Genomic DNA, 24025 nt, shown 5'->3' with positions numbered 1-24025 from the left:
CACAGTTCTCTATAATATTTGCCCAGACATACTAATGTAACAACCGAATATCAATTTGAACAAAACATTTTAATATCATTAAAATTGGGAAGAAGGGAAGCAGAGACAATGATTACATAAGAGATAAATTCTTATTACCATAGTAATAAGTCCAGAGAAACTATCTAAAATTGGTGAATCAAAGAAAGCCATATGTACTTGTCTTAAAGAACTAGCTAAACGAGGGTTATGTCTGAGGAGGGGTTAATGTGAAGAGGTAAAGCAGGAAATCGCTGTACTTTGTTTTAAATTTGTTAATATAATTTGATATTTTAAAATTATAGGTATGTCTTACTTTGATAGAAAGGAGATTTTAAAGCAAGCCACCTAACGCCTGGCAAGTGGATATGATTAATAGTTACAACGAACTGATCACATTACTTTTATATCTTGTTTTTTCTCTGCCCAAGGAAAACGTGACATGAAATCATCCAATGTGTCCACAATCGCATCAGCTTGACATTGTTCCAGTTCTGTTTTTCCAGCCAGATCTATAAAATAAGACTATTTTAAGCCCAGAAATACACTGGATTTGATTGACTATATTAAAATGTTAATTTTTTAATAGGCAATATATTCTTATAGTTCAAAAATTCAAAATATAAAACTGTATCCAATGAAGACTAACTTCCACCCCCACTCCCATCCTCTCATTGTGCTCCCTTACCTACCATTCCGTTTGGAGGGGGCGGGGCGGGGGTTGGTATTCTTCTATTATTTCTTTATGAAAATAAATCTATATATCCCACCAATATAAGCATCCCCCATATATCCTACAGATCTTTCCTCACAAGTTTGTTAAGGGCATCTTTGCTCCTTTTTCAGCTACATAGAAGCACCACTGTCTAGCCTCTGCTGATTAGGTTTGTTTCTTTCATGTCTTTTACTAATATTACAATAAATAACTCGTGCAATAAATAACGTGCTTTGTCATTGATACTTCTCTGGCATTTAGTTTCATTCTTTACACGATAATGTTCAATAATAAAATTGTTTAATGAGTAGCAAATATATGTCCTGTATTTTTTTTTTTTCCGGTTATCAAAACTCTTCAACACAATAAACATATTACCTGTGTTTTTGGTCAGGTATCTTGCTATTGCTAGGCTCTGGTGAAGGTTAAGTCCATCGACTTCCAAAATGGGGATTTTACCGAACGGAAGAGCTTAAAATAAAAGAAGCAACAATTAAAAATAAAATCAACTTCCGTACCAAAATCAGTAATAATTCTTCCATTTTTACTGATAATTACAGAAATAAATCATGATTTGAAAGTTATAAAATTTTTGAATATTTATTCTAAAAGGGACAGTAAGCACCAGAATCTTCATAAGTTTTATATTTTTATTTAAAAAAAATTCTTAATGTTTACTTTTGAAGGAGAGAGAGACAGAGACAGAGCATCAATGGGGGAGGGGCAACGAGAGAGGGAGACACAGAATCAGAAGCAGGCTCCAGACTCTGAGCTGTTGGCACAGAGCCCCATGCAGGGCTCGAACCCACAAACCGTGAGATCATGACCTGAGCTGAAGTTGGAAGCTCAAGTGACCGAGCCACCCAGGCGCCCCTTGATAAGATTTTTTTTTTTTTTTTAAGTTGTCAGAAGACCTACTACAGAGTTAGTGGCCGCAGCAGGTCGAAAACCCAGGTTTACAGTGACGCTACATATTAACCTGTGTATTACCTCATATATTACATAACACTTATTACTTACCTTTTCAAAAACCTTTCTTTTAAAGCTTCATTAATTTTTGTGGCTTCCATGAGCAATAACATGAGTTATTCTTTAAAACCATAATCTAAGGAAATGGAGAGTTTGATTTACCTATCGAGTTATGGTAAGAAATTTAGCCAATTTTGATGAGAGACTATGTAAAGTATATAGTAAGGTAGTAAGTAAGCAATTTGTACAAACATTAGGGCAGACTCCTAGCAGATGTGTTATTTTATCTGTAGATCCTACTTTGTTTTATCTCAATCTATTATGTTTTGTCAGAAAGAAATATGTTTTTATAGAAAAATTCTAAGTTGTAGATAAATAACAATAACTCTACCATATAATTACAGCTATTTGAGTATTTTAATTGATTACTCATATGTATTTAAAAACAACATCATAATGTATTTATAAACCACTTTTTTTATTTGATAACCTCTTTTTGAAATCTTTCCAAATCAATGACACATCAGCTTTTTTTAAAAAAAATTGTTTTTGGGGCGCCTGGGTGGCTCAGTTGGTTAAGCGTCCGACTTCAGCTCAGGTCACGATCTCGCGATCTCGCGGTCCGTGAGTTCGAGCCCCGCGTCGGGCTCTGGGCTGATGGCTCAGAGCCTGGAGCCTGCTTCCGATTCTGTGTCTCCCTCTCTCTCTGCTCCTCCCCCATTCATGCTCTGTCTCTCTCTCTGTCTCAAAAATAAATAAACGTTAAAAAAAAATTAAAAAAATTATTTTTAATGTTTATTTTTGAGAGAGAGAGCACAGTGCCACCCAGGCGCCCTGAAACATCCCTTTTTAATGGCTGCATTATATTTTGTCACATGTATTGATCACAATATTCCCAACCAGTGCCTTAGTTTGGGAAATATCATTATTTTGGAAAGGGAGAAAAGAATAAAGTGCCACTCATAATCCCATGACCCTAATGCAACTAGAATCAACCTAGAATCAGCCTTCAAGTGTCTTCCATATGCACATTAAATAAGTACAAGATGGATTACAGTTCACATCAGGAATAAAAACATCCTTGAGTACTTACCTAAGGAGTGTGCTAAGTATAATTCTAGGTGCCTGAGATACTGCAGTGAGCTAAACAAAGTCCCCAATAAAGCTGACACAAATCGCGATGCCTTATTCGGAACAAAGTATGTGATTAGAAATTAACATGCTTAACATTTTGAGGGCTGCCCCCTTTATGCTAGGCAATGTGCTAAATATTTAATGTACCCATTAGGTCCTCTGGTACTTACAACAATCTTGTGAAGTAGGTATTATCTCATTTTATAAATGAGGAGATGAGGTGAAGAGAGGTTGTGTCAAGAGTCCAGGTCACCTACTTGGTAGAGGCTCAAACTGAGTTCAGTTGGAAACTTTGCTCAGCTGTTTTGCTAGTTCTAAGAGCTATATTTTGTGAAATACATTAAAAATCAGAGTAAACCCAGAGGACAGTATCCAAGTTAGAGAAGGGTCTGAAAATCACTTTTTATAAGGATTGGCTGAAAAACTTGGCACTCTTCACTGGGGAGAACAAAACAAACGAAGTGTAACCTAATGGCCACCTTCATATATGGCACAGCAATCAAATGGATGAAAAATCGTACTTATCCTGACTATCTCTAAAACGCAGAACTGGAACTAAAAAGTAATTTAAAAAGGGCATATATTAACTCAAAATGAAGAATAATTTTTTAGCATTGGAACTATTGATGATGGAATGTGTTTTCCTGCGAGATGGTAGGCTTTCAGCTACTGGCAGTATTTGAGCCAAGCTCGTGATAATTGCCAACAGTGGGAATAAAGAAATTTAAGAAATGCCAAGGCCTTCATTTGGTTCCAGAAAAAAATAACTTTGGGGTTGTTGGAGATGTAAACTAAACTTTGGGGTTGTTGGAGATGTAACAGGAGCATCTGTCAAAAAGCTTTAAGGAATTTAGTGACGCTGAGTATAAGGCTGTGTGATATGGCTGCCAAAGTAAGCACTGTGATCTTGGTAAAATGTCCTTGGATAGTATCTCGGACTTATGCTAAGAGTGGTGGTCCCATTGTGCTCTGTGCTCTTCTGATGCCTGGAACATTGTGTTTCCCCACAGGCACCATGCATTAAATGGTGGACATAATCCAACAGTAGCTTGTCCTTCTTCGGTAGTGAGGAAATCCAAACTAGGGGACATAAATGGAACCCTCCAGGAAGAGAAGAGAGTTGTCCCTTGGACCCCCACCTCATATAACCCATGGGAAGCAGCATATAAATCAAGAAATAGAGTCAGGGCTAGAAAGTTTGGACTGAAATTCACAATGATGATCAGAGAAACAAGCAAGGAAGTTCTAAAAGTTGATATCTAGAGGAACAGATGTATGAGTTAGCTGGGACTCAGTTCTGAACTCGGCCAGTGAGCTTTATCTGCACTCAGAGTATTATCATTGAACTGACTACACAGCAATGTCTTTTTTTCTCTATGATCTTAAAGATACTAAATTTCCTCAAATAATTGGATGTGATAGAAGGAATAATCTATTCTCCACAGATTAAAATGATAAGTCCAAGGCCAATGTATGAAAACCATAAGGAGATAGATTTTAATTTTGTGTAAAGAAGAGTCTTTTAAAAGTTTTCCTCCTTCAAAAATAAACGTTAAAAATTTTTTTAAAAAGAACAAAAATAAATAAACATTAAAAAAAATTAAAAAAGTTTTCCTGCTTTTCTGTTTTCTGTTCTCTCTTCCCAGAATTTCACTGAGACATTAGACATCTTCAACTTGAGTCTCAATTTTTCTAATCTTTTTTCTCCATTTTTTATTTCTTTTTCCTCCTGTGCTTTCTGGAGGAGTTCTTACTTTTTTTTTTTTTTTTTTTTTTTACCATTTTATCAATTTGACTTGTTTTGTCTATATCAAATTTTTAGTTTCAACACCTTTTTTGTCTCTGAACATTCCTTTTTATAGCATATTTGTTCACAATGTATAGAATATCTGTTCTCTTTGAGGATTTTCTATTTTTGAAATTTTTTTCTTGCTATATCATCCTGATGCCCTCAGTTGATTTTTCCCCCACTACTTCTTTGTGTAGGTCTGTTTCATATTAGAGGCCTTCTAACAAATATCTATTAAATTTTGGTTTGCCATTCCTGTTTTAAATAAGTGAAAGGAATAAAAGCTAATTGGAACCTCAGTGGACATGGGGAGGGCTTACAAACAGACTGGGCTGGGCTGTGTCACTGAGATGCCCACCCGTTCAGTGTCTGCTAGACATATCTCTTGGACTGACCAGCTTCCCTGGAGACAACACTTCGCATTTCCTGCCCGAGGGATACTCATTTGGTTGCAGCATTCTGATTGTAGAGCAGGGGATAAGGGCTTTGGGTCTCACTATTTAGTTTCTAGATTTCCGTTGAATCCTACCTATAGTATTGTGTCCTCAGACATGACTGGTGTCCTAGAATCCTCTGGGTCGTCCTTGATTGAGAGTAATCTCCATCCTTCTTCCAGGGTGGGAAAAAGATCTTGTGGTCATGCTGCTGCCTCACATTCTTCCAGTCAATCCTGTGTCAGTTCAGTTTTTAGAGTTCTCGGTTGCTTCCAATTCCTGAGAATTTGGGGGGATCCCTGGAGTGATTCAGCTTGCTTCCTCCTCCTCTAGGCTCATATTTGAGCATCAGTAGCCTACTAAGTCACCTTACCATTCTGTTTTTGTTAATGTTTATTTATTGATTTTGAGACGGGGGGGGGGGGGGAGAAAGAGAGAGAGAGAGAGAGAGAGAGAGAGAGAGAGAGAACAAGCAGGAGAGGGGCAGAGAGACAGAGAGAGAGAGAGAGAATCCCAAGCAGCCTCCAAGCCGTCAGTGCAGAGCCTGACACAGGGGTGAACTCACAAACCGTGAGATCATGACATGAGCTGAGATCAAGAGTTCGTCACTTAACTGACTGAACCACCTAGATGCCCCATCATCTTACCATTCTTGGACCTGTTTTCCAGCTTTGAGGATTTTGTGCTATTATATTCAAGCTTGATTTCTTTGTCCTTGTAGGGCTTTGACTTTTTTTTTTTTAAGAAGTACTTCAATGTTATTTCAAGAGAAAAAAAATGTCAACACCTGTGTGCAGTTTACCAGGTTTGACTTGGAAGAACTTCTTAATGGAAATATCCAATGATATTCTAGGTGATCACAGAGGGCAGGTCATAGAGGATTTCAAACACCAGCGAGCATTCCTAAGTCAGATGGGAGATGAGGCCAGCTAAAATATGTAATAAACTGCTTTTTAACATCTGCTCTTGTCTTTTTTCTCAAAGCTATAAAATCCTGGATTTTTAGCTGAGCAAATGATTATCCATAATAACGTCAGCATTTCCCAGCTTCCCCTGTAGTAATGTATGACCACATGAATAAGTTCTTACCAAGGGGCTACAAGCAGAAGTGAAATGTAAAACTTTCTGGTCATGCTGTTGAAAGAAAGAGATGTGCCCCTTTCCCTCTTAGACTTCCTGTGAGCTGAAATGTGGAAGGAGGGGGAGCTATCTTACACTATATAAATTAGACAACCAACAAGGGGTGGCAGATCAACAGAAAATAAGGAGCCTAATCTTTGACAACTTCATGGAGCAGCACCACTATACCAGCTTGGGCTTTTATGCAAAAGAAATGAATTTCTATTCTCTTTAGGCCATTTTTGTGTTGGGTGTCTGTTAAAGCATCTGAAACTATGAATATATATATATACATCCTAACCACCATGAACTTTAAAATTCCTTTCAACTCTAAGAATCTGTGAAAATATTAAGAAAATGTAGCAATTCCGTTTTTAATAACATAATGGAAAGTCAAGGTAGAAGAGGGTATGAGGCACTCAAAGAACTTATATCTAAAAACTAAAAGGCAGCATTTGTTATATGTAATATCTGTGCAACTTGCTATCCATCTTGACTTCATTAATGAATAAAATTTAATTTCACCTATTTCACGTCCACAGAGTTAAAAATCCCATGTACAAATTCTGATGGCAGGGCGAGAGTTTGGATATTAATGAGAAAGTTTCATGATAAAAGGAAATGAAATATTCAAGCCCTCCAGGGAAGAGTTCTCTGATAAGAAAAAGAGTGATTACAGGGGTAATGACTTTTAAAGAACTCATGTTTTTAAAAGGCATGTGGTGATATGTATTGTTAATATGCCAGTTATCCTGGTGTTAGTGGTTTTTTTTATTTATATATTTATTTTAATATAATTTATTGTCAAGTTAGCTAGCATACAGAGCATACAGTGTGTTCTTGGTTTCTGAGGTAGATTCCCATGATTCATCACTTACATACAACACCCAGTGCTCATCCCAACAAGTGCCCTCCTCAGTGCCCATCACCCATTTTCCTTTCTCCCCCACCCCCCTCAACCCTCAGTTTGTTCTCTGTATTTAAGAGTCTCTCGGGGAGCCTGGGTGGCTTGGTCGGTTAAGCTTCCGACTTCTGCCCAGGTCACGATCTCGCGGTCTGTGAGTTCGAGCCCTTCGTCAGGCTCTGTGCTGACAGCTCAGAGCCTGGACTCCGTTTCAGATTCTGTGTCTCCCTCTCTCTCTGCCCCTCCCCTGTTCACGCTCTGTCTCTGTCTCAAAAATAAATAAACGTTAAAAAAAAAAAAAAAAAAAAAACAAGAGTCTCTCATGGTTTGCCTTCCTGTCTGTAACTACTTTTTTTCCTTCCCCTCCCCCATGGTCTTCTGTTCAGTTTCTCAAATTCCACACATGAGTGAAATCATCTGATATCTGTCTTTCTCTGACTGATTTATTTCACTTAGCATAATACCCTCCAGTTCCATCCACGTTGTTGCAAATGGCAAGATTTCATTCTTTTTCATTGCTGACTAGTATCCCATTGTATACATAAACCACATCTTCTTTATCCATTCATCAGTTGACTGACATCTGGGCTCTTTCCATACTTTGACTATTGTCGATAATGCTGCAATAAACATTGGGGTACTTGTGCCCCTATGAATCAACACTCCTATATCCTTTGGATAAATTCCTAGTAGTGCTATTGCTGGGTCGTAGGGTAGTTCTACTTTTAATTTTTTGAGGAACCTCCACATTGTTTTCCAGAGTGGCTGCAGTTATTGGCATCTAGTGCAAATAACTTGGGCCATGATATGAAATTGACCTGTGTTTGAAAAACAATTCTACCCTGCTAGGACTGTGAACGTAGATTACATAAATTCTGTGTGCTATAGCTATCCCAGCTATAAAATAGAAACAATAATACATCCCATGAAGGCAGGCTGGAGAAATTAAATGAAATGAGTCTGGGGAGTATCTACCAGGTCCCCGATAGTCTTCCAATATTCAATAGTTGTTTTCTTCAACTTCATCTTTATGCAAATTTGTAATAACTTCATCACAAAAATGTGAATTGTAACCATATAACTAATATTTAGTTAGTATTTCTAGGTGGATTTCATCAACAGAAGAATTAGCTCATCTATTTTTTTCTTCATTCAGAAAAAAAGAAAATTGATTCCACCCCCAACTTCAGAGGTAGACTAGATGGTTCAAGGTACTTCTTATCTGCTTTGTCGGTTCACACGCAGACACATAACCCAATTTGAGCCAGTGAGACATGACGAGTTTGCCAACGTCTTCTGGGAAAGATTTTCTTCACTCAACATTTATGGAAGCAGTGCTCTTTCTCTCTCTTACATATCTCTCGACATTCCTGTTCAAGGCTGTGGGGCTGGAACGGCAGCAACCTTATTGTTACTTGTTCCATGATGCCGCCAACACACAGAAGAAAGTCATCTCTTGAAACCTGTCCTATTTCTGATTTTTGGTTATCTGAGACAACTAATTTCCTTGTTATCTAAGCGATTTTGAGGTCGGTTTTCTGTTAGAGCAGCATATCTGATCCCTTGTCAAAACATTATAGGTATCTGCAGTGAGCCCATCCAATTCCAATTGTCAAGAATAATGACTTTGGTATTCCCCATTTCAGCTCTTCTGACACAGCTTTGTATTGTTTATATATTCTTTCTATGAGGTTTGTGTTTTCACCTCGAATAGAAAAATTTGGGGGCCACCTAGCTTCTCAATGTAAAGCTAAATCAGATTTAAAAACCTCTATTTTAAAAAATAATAATAAATGGGACACCTGGGTGGCTCAGTCAGTTAAGTGTCCGGCTTCAGCTCAGGTCATGATCTCGCGGTTCATGAGTTCGAGCCCTGCGTCAGGTTCTGTGCTGACAGCTCTGAGCCTGGAGCCTGCTTCGGACTCTGTGTCTCCCTCTCTCTCTGCCTCTACCCCACTTGTGCTCTGTCTCTCTCTCAAAAATAAATAAGCATTTAAAAAAAAATGTTAATCAATCAATAAAAAAATTAAAACCTTTCTTTTTTTTCATTTCCCTGAGGAAACACAGAAAGTTCTGGAAATATATTTTCCTTACATTTTCATGAACTATTTGTGCCACTTACTTGATTTGACTTCAGGCCAATCAGCTTGTTCTATTCTGTGGTCTTCATACTTTATGTCCAAATATGCAAATATATATCGAATAATTTCTGCTCTCCCCCTCATATTAAAATAAGTGAGTTTGTAGTTTGGCATGGTGGGATTCTGGAAAAAGAAAATTTGAAGATTATTTTAGCAGCCCTCTAGGGATGTTTTGATATTTTTCTTTGGGGATTTTTTCAAAACTTTATGGCATCTTTTGAAATAGCTGTAGAGGGGCGCCTGGGTGGCGCAGTCGGTTAAGCGTCCGACTTCAGCCAGGTCACGATCTCGCGGTCCGGGAGTTCGAGCCCCGCGTCAGGCTCTGGGCTGATGGCTCAGAGCCTGGAGCCTGTTTCCGATTCTGTGTCTCCCTCTCTCTCTGCCCCTCCCCCGTTCATGCTCTGTCTCTCTCTGTCCCAGAAATAAATAAACGTTGAAAAAAAAAAATTAAAAAAAAAAAAAAAGAAATAGCTGTAGATATTAGAGAATATTTCAAAACCTGAATTATAAATCACTATCCTAATAACATATGGGAAAGACTTGTTAGAAGATCATGACTACCTCTTTAAGAATTAGCTGGAACATTCCAGTGAAATAATCAAACTCAAATTTTACTTACAAAAAAAATTCAGTGTGAGAGGGTATCTATACACCAACCTTCAGAGGACAGAGTCTGAAACTTTCCATTTTTTTCCATTTTAAGCTGTTTTTTTCCTGCCTTTACTCACTTGTAATTTGACATATGGCTTTTGTTTACTTTGGTGACACAGCTGAGTTTGTGAAGACAGCTGGATAAGGATTTCACGAACAGGGTACATGCAAGGGGAATGTGAGCCAGCCTTGCCAACCTGAGCTGGCCATCGCCTCCCTTCTCTCACCCATGGCATTCCCCTCTAGGAATCAAAGGCTTAGGGAAACACTGCTCTCTTTTCTCTTTTACTGCACGCATGCTGCTGGGTTTTATTGGGATGCTAGCACCCCGCAAACAGAACCCACCTTGGTGACCTTTGTTGGGAGGGGGCAACGGGAGGCATATTTCTCTGTACCTTCCGTAGAGGAGCAAGGGAGAAAGAAAGCAACTCTCTTACATTTCATAAAGTTTGCTAATACTGGCTACATTGGTTAGATGTAGGTCGTTATAATTTCATGAGTTTTCTGTGATTTGTATCATCTCATTTCCATTGTTTACAAACGATTAATGATTTCAAGCACTAATGGTAGAATGTCTTGTAATTTTTTAACGATCAGGTAACCTAGAAAGAAACATTTTCATTTGAAATTCAGCCCTTGCACTAAGTTGCTGTGTATCTTTGGACTAGTCAACAAAATCTCTCTGAATTTCAAAGTCCATTTTTTGGAAGTAGAGATACTAATATGGACTTGGAGATGTACTGAGGAGGTACAGGTAAAGCGTTTCACACAATGCCAGACGCTTAATAATTATTAGCTATTGACGATAATAACTCTGAGTTAATTCTATAGTCAAAAATAACCACTGTGAATACAGTACACTAAAAACAAATAATGTTCATAGTAATTACATGAATAGAAGTCATAAAGAATAATTATTTTTTAACTTTTTATTTTTGAAAGAGAGAGCATGAGGGGGGGCGGGGCAGAGACAGAGGAGGACAAAAGATCCAAAGTGGTCTCTGTGCTGACAGCAGCGAGCCCCATGCGGAGCCTGAACTCACGAACCGTCAGATCGTGATCTGAGCCAAAGTCACACAACCAACTGAGTCACCCAGGTGCCCCAACAATTATTTATTTTAAGTGGTAAGTTTAAGTAGTTTATTTTCTGCTAGGGAAGTTTTTCAAGGATGTTAACGGAATAGTAAATAAAAAGAAAAGTTAGGCTGAAGTCTCAAAACAAAATTCTATCTGAAGTCACACCACATAAACGGTCAAACACAAACCACAAAAATCTAGATTGCCAAGTTTATGCACTCCCAGTATCCCCCTGTGGTGCAGATGACCACAAACAGCTGTCTGGTTGCCTATTGAGACCCCCTCAAGACCCAGGAAACAATGGTGATGGTAATTTCTGGTGAATCCATTTCTCTGGGCCTGGGTTTTCCCTGTCCAGGTATTGTGGGTGGAGGTGATGCTCCTTGTTAGAAACACAGTCGCCCTGAACATTCCACACGCCATCCTACTCCTGTTGGCCAGTCCAGTCCGTGTCCAAGTGAAATGTGGCACATGCCTCGCATATCAGGTATGTGAGTTAAAAATTCACTGGAGTGAACTAATGAAAATTCCAAGGTACTGAGCCCCCAGTTCTTTGGGGGAGAAATATGCATACAAGGAGTTCAAATTTGGGGGACTAAGTTAAACTTAATGTTAAGCTTAGAAATAAATAGTGGGAAAAACATGAGAGTATAAAAATAGTAAAAAAGGTAAAGTAATAAGCTTCCTTCTGAAAAAAAAAAAAGGAATAGTTTATGTAATCACAATAAAGGGAACACTCTTTTTCTTTTAAGTTTATTTGTTTATTTTCAGAGACAGAGACAGTGGGGGAGGGGCACAGAGAGAGGGTGACACAGAATCCCAAGCAGGTTTCGTGCCATCAGCACAGAGCTCAATGTGGGGCTTGATCTCATGACCTGGGGATCAATACCTGAACCTAAGTCAAGAGTCGGTCACTCAACTGACGGACCCACCCAGGCGCCCCAAGGAAACATTCTTATCTAGGAAATAAAAAGCATAATTGTTACAACTCCTTGATCTAACAGTTCTAAATCTCAAAAGAACAAAAAGAGTCTTCAGAGTGGAAAAAATGTCATTCTTGGTCACAGTTTTTTTTTGAAGAACATTGTATACAACTTTTTGTTATTGATTTTTGCTGTCGTGGGTCAATGTTTCCTCAGCAACAAAGAAATTATGTGTATTTTCCTTATGAGCATTATATGAATATGTAGATTCATATACATCCATTATGATCAATGTTAAAAAAAAATAAACATGACTTTTTCTCATTTGGTCAAATGCTACATAAATATCAGTGTCCACCTCCTAATTCTGCATGAAAACAAAGGCACTTGTTATTGTTCATTTGCAAAAATGTGCCATTTTATATTGTGTTTCACTCAAGTAAAGAAAACATTTAAAAAAGTCCTTAGTATAAGTTGGCAGCTATCTACAGTTCTCTGCAAATATATCTTTAAATCTAAGATTGGGCACAGGTCCATGAACAACTGACAAATGCTTATCTTTCAAGATAGAACATCCTTTCAACAGTTGTAACTCATTGATGAAGCTGTACTTACACAGCACATTCCTGTAGTTAGTTGCATAATTATATTTTCTATTGAGTGAAAGTCTAGTTTTCTTGATTCTTACAGCTACAAAATTCCAAACTTGAAGACTTCTGTTTTTCAGGACATATGTGCACATTTTGTAACATGAAAAATAAGTAAATGTAAATGCAATTGCAAACATCTACGAAGTTTAAAGATCCTTTCTATATTTCATAAAGTTTTTGCATAAAAACTAACCGAAGAAATTCCAAGTAAATGTTTGTATGGTGAAAATAGGCAAGGAAATTTACAATAGAAGCTAATGAGAACTATAGAGCATAGTGTCTGGAAGATTTTTGTTCCTCATACTGCACTCAGCAGTCCATTTCTGTTACAATAACCTCACTTTGTTAAAGCCTTTATTTCATAAGGATGATAGGCTAAAAGGATGAAGGTAAGATACATCCCGCTCCCACGATGGATGCAGTGAGGAATGCGCTTAAGGGTTGAGTAGGTCAGTGTGGTTTGCAGGCACCGTGCTACTTAGTATCTAAATGGCCTTGGGCAAGTTACCTGTTCCTAGTTTTACTTTCCTCACCTGCCAAGTGGTAATGAAAATATTGTGTAGAAAGTACCAATACAATGCTTGGCACACGGTGTACATTCAGAAAGCAAAGCAGGAAGGATGAAAAGGGAGGGCGGGAGAGAGGAAGACAGGGAAGGACAGTTCCCACCCTAGTTGAAGTTCAAGCCCAGCTGTGTGTAATTTGATTGGACTCTGATCCTCAAAGCACATAAAAATAAAAGTAAGTTAAGGATAAAAAGAAAAATACAGTGTCAGGATTAAAAGCCAAGACAAACTTTGCCTGGATCAAAGCAAACAAACACCAAATACAGTAAGCAGGACCCTGAATTCTGAGAGAGGCAGTGACCATTGAGGAAGGTAACTCCTTTGGAAAAAAGGAGAATAAAATCCCCCACACAAATGAGAGACTGTAGGGAAGCACTGCTTGAAACTAGGGCCTGGCGGGCTCTTACAATCTCTAAAAGGTCAATTGTAAACCTCTAGTAAAAGTGAAAACAAGGAAAATATATGAAAAGTCACAAAAAATTATTATTATAAGCAAAAAGGGTCATAACAGCAGATGAAATAGATCATTAAAAATCATAAGCTAATGGGACACCTGAGTGGCTGAGTCGGTTAAGTGACCGACTTCAGCTCAGGTCATCATCTTACAGTCCGTGGGTTCGAGCCCTGTCAGGCTCTGTGCTGGAGCCTGCTTCAGATTCTGTGTCTCCCTCTCTCTCTGTCCCCCCACCCCTGGCTCGAGCTCTGTCTCTCTCTCAAAAATAAAAAAAATAATAAAATAAAAAAAAACGTAAAAAAATCATAACATGACATGTAACACGACAAATAACTGAACACTTAAATGGAAAGATTTTGAGAAATATGTAAACTAACACAAGCAAATAAAAAAACTGAAAGCCTGCATTTAACACTAACCAGTGAAGAAATTGCTTGGTAATTACCCATTGGTAATTATCCATTATGTAATGAATGGAATTAGTTACATTCATGAAAGACACCAGACCCAGAAGAAAACTTCTTTAACCTATTAGAGTCTCTTTTTACAAAAACAAAAAACAAAAAACAAAAAACAAAAAACAAAACTTAGAGCAAACATACATAATGGGAAGCCAATAGAAGCATTTTCTTTAATGTCAGGAATAACGAGAGCCTCACTACTACTCTTACTGTTCAACATAGTCCCAGATGCCTAGCTACTCAGTAAGATAAGACAACAATAAACAACATATGTAAGGAATGGAAAGGCAGAGACAAAACTGTCCTTATTTGCAATCAAAGTTATTGTTTGTATTTAAAATTCAAGAGACTCTCTGGATAAACCTGAGCCTGAATTTCAAACAGAAATGCTAAGGACCAAAATAGCCAGGACAAATGAAAAGAGCAGAGGGAGAGGACTTGACCTACCAGACTGCAAGACTTACATAAAAAAACAAAACAAACAAAAAAAAAAAAACAAAAAAAACTTTGCAATTAGGGTAATGTGATCTTTGTTCAGGACCAGACACACAGAGGTGCATAGAGCCTTTAACAGAATCTCAGATATATGACCAAGATGACATGACAGTGAGAACATAATGGGGCGAGACTGAAATGGTTCTGAGACAAAAGAAGAAAATATACAGAATTAGATCCCAATTTCACACAACACATAGAAAGAACACCGAATGGATTATACCCCTAAGTATGATTGGACTGGCCTAAGCAAATTCCAGTGTCATGCTGTTCCCTGTCAGTTTCATTTCTGAGCCTTTCCACTATCACTACACGTTAAGAAGCCCATGTAGGAAGGGGCGCCTGGGTGGCTCAGTCAGTTGAGCATCTGACTTCCGCTCTGGTCATGATCTCACTGTTCGTGGGTTCAAGCTCCACATTGGGCTCTGTGCTGACAGCTCAGAGCCTGGAACCTGCTTTGGACTCTGTGTCTCCCTCTCTCTCTCTCTCTGTCCTTTTCCCCACCCGTACTGTCTCTCTCTGTCTCTCAAAAAAGTGAATAAATGTTAAAAATTTAAAAAAAAGAATCGTATGTAAGGAAAGCTGTATATATTTCCTGAAATGATACAGAAACAAGAAGGAAAAAGATAAGCTGATCATGCTTAAAGCTTTCCTTTATAACTGAAGCTAGCCACTGGCTTCCTTCCATTCTGAAGAGAGTTATTTAAAGTTACTGATTATCAGAAAAATAAAAAAACCACTTAGAGTTGTGTTTGAAAAACAAGATATGCTCAACGTCACTCCTCATCAGGGAAATACAAATCAAAACCACACTGAGATATCACCTCACGCCAGTCAGAGTGGCCAAAATGAACAAATCAGGAGACTATAGATGCTGGAGAGGATGTGGAGAAACGGGAACCCTCTTGCACTGTTGGTGGGAATGCAAACTGGTGCAGCCACTCTGGAAAACAGTGTGGAGGTTCCTCAAAAAATTAAAAACAGACCTACCCTATGACCCAGCAATAGCACTGCTAGGAATTTACCCAAGGGATACAGGAGTAGTGATGCATAAGGGCACTTGTACCCCAATGTTCATAGCAGCACTCTCAACAAGCCAAATTATGGAAAGAGCCTAAATGTCCATCAACTAATGAATGGATAAAGAAATTGTGGTTTATATACACAATGGAGTACTACATGGCAATGAGAAAGAATGAAATATGGCCCTTTGTAGCAACGTGGATGGAACTGGAGAGTGTGATGCTAAGTGAAATAAGCCATACAGAGAAAGATACTATATGGTTTCACTCTTATGTGGATCCTGAGAAACTTAACAGAAACCCATGGGGGAGGGGAAGGAAAAAAAAAAAAAACAAAGAGGTTAGAGTGAGAGAGAGCCAAAGCAAAAGAGACTCTTAAAAACTGAGAACAAACTGAGGGTTGATGGGGGGTGGGAGGGAGGGGAGGGTGGGTGATGGGTATTGAGGAGGGCACCTTTTGGGATGAGCACTGGGTGTTGTATGGAAATCAATTTGACAATAAATTTCATATATTGGAAAAAAAATAAAAAAATAAAAACAAATTAAAAAAAAAAGAAAAAGAAGATGTACAGTTTCTTAAAGAACATATAAATGATGACTAATACATACCCTGGATAGAAATTTTCACATATGAACTCACACAGATGTAGCCATTAAATTCAAAAGAAGATTTACCTTTTAATATACGCTAAACTTATTTAGAAAGTACACCTTTGATATGACAATAATAGTGTTTTTGAAAAGTTCTGTCTTGTGTACTTTCTTTCTTCCTCCTGGTTTATAGCTCTTTTTCCTTTTTTTCTTTCTTTTTTTTTAATGTTTACTGATTTATTTTGAGAGAGAGATAGAGAGGCAGAGAGAGAGGGAGAGAGAGAATCCCAAGCAGGCTCCGCAATGTTAGCACAGAGCCCGACACTGAACTCAATCTCACAAACCGTGAGATCATGACCTGAACCAAAATGATGTGCCAGACACTTAACTGACTGAGCCACGCAGGTGCCCCTGTAGCTCTTTTTACTTTATGTAACACTGATACATTTCAGCTGATTAATAACCACAAAACACAGGCGCATTCAGTCCCAGAGGCAATTTTAATGCAGTCATTGATAAAATACAAACTGTAAAAAACCATTTCATTTTAACTAAGCTGATATCCTATTCTGTACATCGCTATAAGAGCCCAGTAAAACAGTATCAAAAATGCTAATGTCTGCGCCAGAAAGGAGATAACAATCCAAACTCAACTCTGGCAAAAGAGGCTAATATTCAATTACTATGTTATGCACTTAAAAGATTTCAGCAGATAGTTGAAAAAAAGGAATTGAATTTTTGAAATAATTTCGATGGATAGAAAAACTTACAAATAGGGAATTAAGTATTAGCCATTTTACAATTCACTTCAAAACCTAAACACTATTTATTTTTATTTCACTCATAAAAGTGTTGGTCTACATGAGCTCTTACTCTTAAATAAAAGGAAAGTCAAGCATTCTTGAGAATAATGCAATAACCTACACATTTGAAGTATAAAAACACAAATTATTTGTGAATTTGCCAACAGTTCTTTGCTGTATCTCAACTTGACCAATGTTTAACCTGTACAAAATGTTCTGGCATAGAGTACATAGAGTAACATTTGTACTCCCATTATATAGACTGCAGTGTTTTGAAATGCGAAAATTGGATTCAGAGAGCAGTCACATGAGATGCTATTGTCTACATAAGAACTTCTTGCACATTATGACCTTAAATAACAGTACTGCATTACCTACTAACAGTTGGTGGTAGAGAATGTTGATTTCCTTCGCTCACAGAGTCCCTGAGCATTTCTAGTTCAGTTCTGGAAAAGTTGCCAGGTTGGAGTTAAGTTGTAGGACTACAGAGAAATATCAGCATTTTTGTTAACTGAGTATAATATTGATTTCAGTCAAACCCTGAATGTTTAATTTCACATTGGCAGGCCAGGATTTCTATTTTCCCATCAAAGACCAATGAAATATCATTTTAAATGGCTGCCTCACATTAAAGCCAAGGCAAGAGGAATAATTGAAATATCCTTTGGGAGCTGTGAGCCCAAATTCTTAGCCTGGAGTAAATGCCTTAAATTATCTTTGAAACCAAATGATGATAGAATGTAATTCTTGGCAAAACATGAAGACATTTCAACAAAATGAGCCTTAAAGTGACAGAAAATATTACAAAGAAAATCCAAGAGAAAGAAAGAAGAAAGAAAGAAAGAAAGAAAGAAAGAAAGAAAGAGAAAAAAAAGAAAGGGAGAAAGAAAGAGAAAGAGAGAGAAAGGGAGAAGAAAGAAAGAAAGAAAGAAAGAAAGAAAGAAAGAAAGAAAGAAAAAGGGAGAAAGGAAGGAAGGAAGGAAGGAAGAAAAAGGGAGAAAGAGAGAGAAAGGGAGAAGAAAGAAAGGAAGAAAGAAAGAGAGAAAAGAAAGAGAGAAAAGGAGAAAGAAAGAAAGAAAGAGAGAAAGGGAGAAAAAGAAAGAAAGAAAGAAAGAAAGAAAGAGAGAAGAAAGAAAGAAAGAAGAAAGAAGAAAGAAAGAGAAAAGAGAGAAAGAAAGAAAGAAAGAAAGAAAGAAAGAAAGGGAGGAAGGAAGGAAGGAAGGAAGGAAGGAAGGAAGGAAGGAAGGAAGAAAAGGGGAGAAAGAGAGAGAAAGGGAGAAGAAAGAAAGAGAGAAAAGAAAGAGAGAAAGGGAGAAAGAAAGAGAGAAAGGGAGAAAGAAAGAACTTCCGCTTCATACATTAAAAAACATCACTTGTACTGACTGTATTTTGTATGTTAAAGTCTACTTAAAAGATCTTTTTAAATCTTTTAAAATCTTTAAAAATCTTTAAAAATCTCCAGTACCTATATTTCTCTTAGAAATTACTGTTTGATTTCTATTTGGCCACTAACATAGGGAGGATCTGAATGAGACCAGATCAGAGGGAGTGGCACAGTGAAAAGAGGTCATCAGAAAGTTGCTCAGTCACACACAAATTTGACAGTAATAAAAATAAGCACTAAGATGAAGAGAGAACACTCTCATTTCATATTTTTATAGAGTTCAATCTTACCACGTACTTGTGCTATGTTTCCGTGGAGTCTCTAGTATCTTCTATGCCCTCATAAGTGACTGCATCTTGGGTTTATATGATGAGTAAGTCACAGTCACAAGCCAATGAGAGTCAAGATGACTTACTTCCACCCAAGTGTCTTCCTTCATTTCTCAGATGAAATATGCTCACCAAACAGTCCCGCCTGCAAAGACTTCTGGTTATTCTTGGCATTTGATAGGCTCTCTGTGTGTAAATAATCTAATGTATTTGCATTCAATAGATAGAATCAAAGTTACAGGTGCTGACATGTGTCTATTGCTACATGCTCCTTTATGTTTCAAGTTTTACACGGCAGGCTCCTGGAGAATGAGACAACTGGAATACAGGCAAGCCTTCTTTTTAGATACACAAGTGGCTTGCTTCCTCAATTCATTTGGTCTCCTTGGGGAGCCCTTGGCCGACCACATCCTCACCAGAACTCTCCTCCAACAGTCTTGTCGTTTACCTGCTGTGTGTTTCTTCATTACCATGTCTGAAAATAGAGTGTATTTTCTTGGTTTGTTTTCACCCTCCTCCAGCAGAAGGTAAGCTCCATAAGAGCAGGTGCCTTGTTGTTCAGTTTACTGTTATGCCCTCATTGTGGAAAGAAATGCCAGGCACATCATAGGTACTAATATATCTTTGATGAGTGAATGATCCCAATTTATATTTCCCAACCATTCACATTTTTTACAAGGACTCTTTACAGTTCTCATTACTGTGAGGATATTTCATTTACATTCCTTTTCTCAGAAGAGCCATAAAGCTGGAGTGGAAGATTCTAACACACCTTGTTGATAATCCTTATACAGATGAGTAACAAATGCCTAAATGTTCTAGAAATTTATTTTTTTTCCCACTCCAATTCATTACAGCTATAATATTAGGACAGCTCAGTGAAAGGATCCAGTGAAATACCTGCCTGTGCATTATAGGGCCTGCAGATTGTCCATGAAACATATTAATGACAGGTTGGCTTGCAACTTCTAGAAAATAACACTTATAGGCAGCAATAGCAACCTGTCAAATATTTCCTATTTATTAGCACTTTAAATGTTGAATAATATATTTACATCCATTTATTGTATACATTAGAAATGAAAAAAAATATAAATATTAAGTCTGCAGGAAGCTTAAGATATAAATCCAGCCCCTTATTCACCAAAGAGATCTATGTAAATCAAAATCAAGTGCAAAGGAAATAGGAGCTATACAAAATTAGCATATTGTATTTTTTATCTTTCACTGAGTTTTAACTTGCATTCAAAAAAACCTTTTTGGGGGCACCTGGGTGGCGCAGTCAGTTAAGCGTCCGACTTCAGCCAGGTCACGATCTCGCGGTCCGTGAGTTCGAGCCCGGCGTCAGGCTCTGGGCTGGTGGCTCAGAGCCTGGAGCCTGTTTCCGATTCTGTGTCTCCCTCTCTCTCTGCCCCTCCCCCGTTCATGCTCTGTCTCTCTCTGTCCCAAAAATAAATAAACGTTGAAAAAAAAAAACAAAAAAAACAAAAAAACCTTTTTGTCCTCACCTCAATCACTTCTAATTCCCACTTTATAGATGATGAAACAGACATAGGGAAATTAGGTAAATTGCCTAGGAATTTCGGGTGGGACAAGCTAAGATCAAAGCTTACACCTTCTGATGACGCATTTAATATTCACTTCCTACGTTATGCTTTAAAAAAATCAAATATACAAGATATAGCACTTGCCTCATTTTCTATAATAATAGTCTCCTTTGCAGCCCATTTTTCTTGGTTGTAGGAAAACAAAGCAACCAATCATCTCTCAGGGGAGGAGTGCCATTCAATTCTTGGTCATCCATCTACAGCAGCTGTCCTGGAGGCTGCCACCATTCATGTGTGCATGGCCTTCCCACCAGCAGCTCTCTCCTGCTTCTGCAGTGTCCTCATTCTGCCACTCTCTTGCCCAAATGTGGCAGCCTAGCCACTTCGAATGTTTTCTCAAGTTCCAACTGTACACCCTCCAACACAGCCATTTCTTCAAAGTGGTCTTGCCACCTCCCTGACAGCACAACATGGCCCCGGGGCCCCTCTGCTGTCTAGAACTACACATTTCCCTCCCTTTTGCTTCTCCCATCCCTGGCCCAGGTGGGTATGCTTTAACTCTTCTCATCCACGACCAGCCTTGGGATTTTGCACAGGTTATTAACCTCTCTGTGCTTCAGTTCCTCCATCTTTAGATGGGCATTTATTCTACAATAAATATTAGTGAGTACCTAATATTTGCCAGGTACTATTCTGGATAGTAGAGGTTAAGCAGTAAATAAAAACAGAGAAAAATCCTTGCCCTCATGGAGCATTCTTAACAATATTAGTAACAACAACCTTATAAGGTTCTGAGAGCATTCAATGAGTGCATCCAGTGAATGCATGGAGGTCGATGAGTATTAGTGATGGTTGATGCAGTCTGCAATCCATCCAAAGGGGATCCATCCATCGTGTCCCTTCACCAGTCCATGCTGAAACATCCTTGCCCTCTTTGTAGTTAGACCTTGGAGCTAAAAGCCAGAAAGAGGAGCAGTTGCCAACTTTTATTTTTTACCCTGCTTCATCCTCTCTTGAGGAGATGAACTCAGAGTCAGCTATCTGCTTGAGTGTGGGGAAGGTAAAGGAGGAAATGCAGGGTGAATACCCTTCATAGATTACTTCAATTCTCTCCTAACTAGTGCCATTTTCTACATGCTCCGTGCCCCTCATGAACACCCTGTGCATCGGATTGGACCAAGTGAGAAATAAGTATGAATAAATGTGACCATCTGTATGATAATGTCTCCATAAGCATTTGAAGGACTATTATAACTTAATTGAATATATTTTCATTTTCTCTGGCAGCTCCAGAATCGGAGCACGCTTACTTCTTAGCAAGTTCCTAACTGGTATTGACTCAGAGTCCAAATTTGTTCTTGTTTTTCTTATTTTCCAACCTATGTAGTAATGCGATCATACAAGGTGCTGATGAAGGCTTCCAGCTTGGAGTCCTGACTGCTTACCTAAAATTGGAACCTCAACCTTACCACTTTGAGCTCTGGAAATTCAGGCAGAACTCTACCCTCCATTGGCATCAGTTTCCTCATCTGTAAAATGGTAAAATAATGGAAAAATAAATATAAAATAAATATGACATATAACATAAAAGTAGCCCACATATTAGTTCCTCTTCATTTATTTATTTTTTATTTCAGTAAAGGGGAAGTGTTCAAACAAACCCATTTCTACTTTTCCAGCTGCTCTGTTGATGGAGAAAGAAGGAAGTCTCTAGGAGAAGCCCACAGAGCTTCCTTTACCCAGCTTCCAGATTTCCTCTTCACAGTCAGTTATTTAAGTAACTAAAAACATCAGAAACTAAAGCATTTAAACCTGGGATGGAGAAATAGGGAAATGAAGAATGTGTTTCTCTTTCTGCTTCTAACCTTTTGGGTAATTGAAATGTGCTTGTAAATCTTTAGTGTCTATGTTTTCCCAGAATTCAACAGGGATAACACTATGCTTCTTGCCTGACTTTTCAGATACTGTGAAGAATAATACAATAATTATCTCCAAGATGGTGAGTAAATATTTTTCTGCCCAGCCTTTTGGCTGAAAGAGGATTCCCAGAGGTAAGCAAATAATAGTCATACAATAGCTAGTATTTGTTAATCCCTTCCTGTGAGCAAGACTTTGAACAAAGTGCTTTAACATGTATTATGTCATTTAATGCCCCTAAAATAACATCACAAATGTCATGCTTATCCTTGAGTATGGTTATAACTGCTTGGGGCATGTCACGAAAGCATTTCTAGATATAAAATTCCTCAAATATTTTAATCTTATTCTTGAGTTTTCATGTTTAGTCTTCTGCCACGAATGGGGAAAATAAGCATTACAATAGAGGAAACTACCTTCCTTTTTAAGATTTTTCCAGAATGAATTACTGTCCCTATGTATCATTACAACATACCCTGTAAGGGAAAGGCATTCATTAAATCCACCTCTGCCTTAACCTTGTCCTGTTCCCCAAAAGCATCTTGTCTCGTCTTAGAATTCCTGTTCTCAGAAGATAAAAGAATTAGGGGTGCCTGGGTGGCTCACCTGGTTTAGTGTCCGACTCAATTTGGGCTCAGGTCATGATCTCATGATTCACAAAATCGAGACTTGCATCGGGCTCTGCAATGACAGTACGGAGCCTGCTTGTGATTCTCTCTCTCTCTCTCTCTCTCTCTCTCTCAGAATAAATAAATAAATTTTTAAAAAAAGAAAAAAAAAGAATTGGTCTGGTGACTTCTGAAATCATTTCTGCTCTATTATTCAATAACATAATTTACCTCCTAAACGCTTTTTTTTTCTTACATGAAACCTAAGTCCAAAGGGACACAGAGTTCATGGACTGAAAGTTACAGGGGCACAAACCATCTTTGTTCCCAAAATTAGCAACAAAAAAGGTACTAAGGTCAGAATAAGGTCACCTTCTCTGATAATCCCAGGTCACAGGATGGATTTACTATTTACAGGTTCTAAAGTAATGCAGAGAGTAATTTAGAGAGGATTTCTTGGTAAGATTAAAACACTTTCCTAGAATTTATCAAGAAGCAGGCAAGCAAAATGTATTTATTAGAATAATTTGTATATTTGGATTTTTTACATATTTTGAAAAATATATTAATCTAGAGAGGTGTGTTTTCCTCATGAAATATAGAAAAAGGAGATTGCAGTTTTTTTTAAGTTTCAATTTAAATTCCAGTTAACATACAGTGTAATTTTTTAAATTAAATTTGATTTTTTTTAAATTTATACCCAATTTAGTTAGTATATAGTGCAACAATGATTTCAGGGGTAGATTCCTTAATGCCCCTTATCCATTTAGCCTATCCCTCCTCCCACAATGCCTCCAGTAACCCTCTGTTTTTTCTCCATATTTAAGAGTCTCTTATGTTTTGTCCCCCTCCCTGTTTTTATATTATTTTTGCTTCCCTTACCTTGTGTTCGTCTGTTCTGTGTTTTAAAGTCCTCATATGAGTGAAGTTATATGATATTTTTCTTTCTCTGACTAATTTTGCTTAACATAACACCCTCTAATTCCATCCACTTAGTTGCAAACGGCAAGATTTCATTCTGTTTGATCGCCAAGTAATACTCCATTTTATATATATACCACATCTTTATCCATCCATCCATCAATGGACATTTGGGCTCTTTCCATACTTTGGCTATTGTTGATAGTGTTGCTATAAACATTGGGGTGCGTGTGCTCCTTTGAAACAGTAAACCTGTATCCCTTGGATAAATACCTAGTAGTGCAATTGCTGGGTCATAGGGTAGTTCTATTTTTAATTTTTTGAGGAATCTTGATACTGTTTTCCAGAGTGGTTCCACCAGTTTGCATTCCCACAGGCAATGCAAAAGAGATCCTCTCTCTCT

At 37.9% G+C, this 24025-nt stretch overlaps 1 protein-coding gene across 2 annotated transcripts in view; it reads right to left on the bottom strand.

The window, feature by feature from the left end:
* Nucleotides 1–21698, bottom strand: part of HPGDS (hematopoietic prostaglandin D synthase) — a 33190-nt gene extending 11492 nt beyond the window's left edge. Inside the window, exons 1-5 of one of the 2 annotated variants that reach the window (XM_045472741.1) lie at nucleotides 21622–21698; nucleotides 18598–18774; nucleotides 9205–9346; nucleotides 1112–1204; nucleotides 421–530 (exon numbers count right to left, since the gene is read on the bottom strand). In XM_045472741.1, the coding sequence (XP_045328697.1) occupies nucleotides 421–530; nucleotides 1112–1204; nucleotides 9205–9337 (336 nt within the window). In that variant the 5' untranslated portion in view covers nucleotides 9338–9346; nucleotides 18598–18774; nucleotides 21622–21698. The remainder of the gene's footprint in view (nucleotides 1–420; nucleotides 531–1111; nucleotides 1205–9204; nucleotides 9347–18597; nucleotides 18775–21621) is intronic. The other variant, XM_045472730.1, reaches the window with a different exon arrangement.
* Nucleotides 21699–24025: the final 2327 nt, after the last annotated feature.

This window comes from Leopardus geoffroyi, chromosome B1 (assembly GCF_018350155.1).
Source record: "Leopardus geoffroyi isolate Oge1 chromosome B1, O.geoffroyi_Oge1_pat1.0, whole genome shotgun sequence".
NCBI classification, from domain to species: Eukaryota; Metazoa; Chordata; class Mammalia; order Carnivora; family Felidae; genus Leopardus; species Leopardus geoffroyi.
The sequence above is the reverse complement of the archived record's forward strand: the minus strand, read 5'-3'. Positions and strand labels throughout refer to the sequence as shown.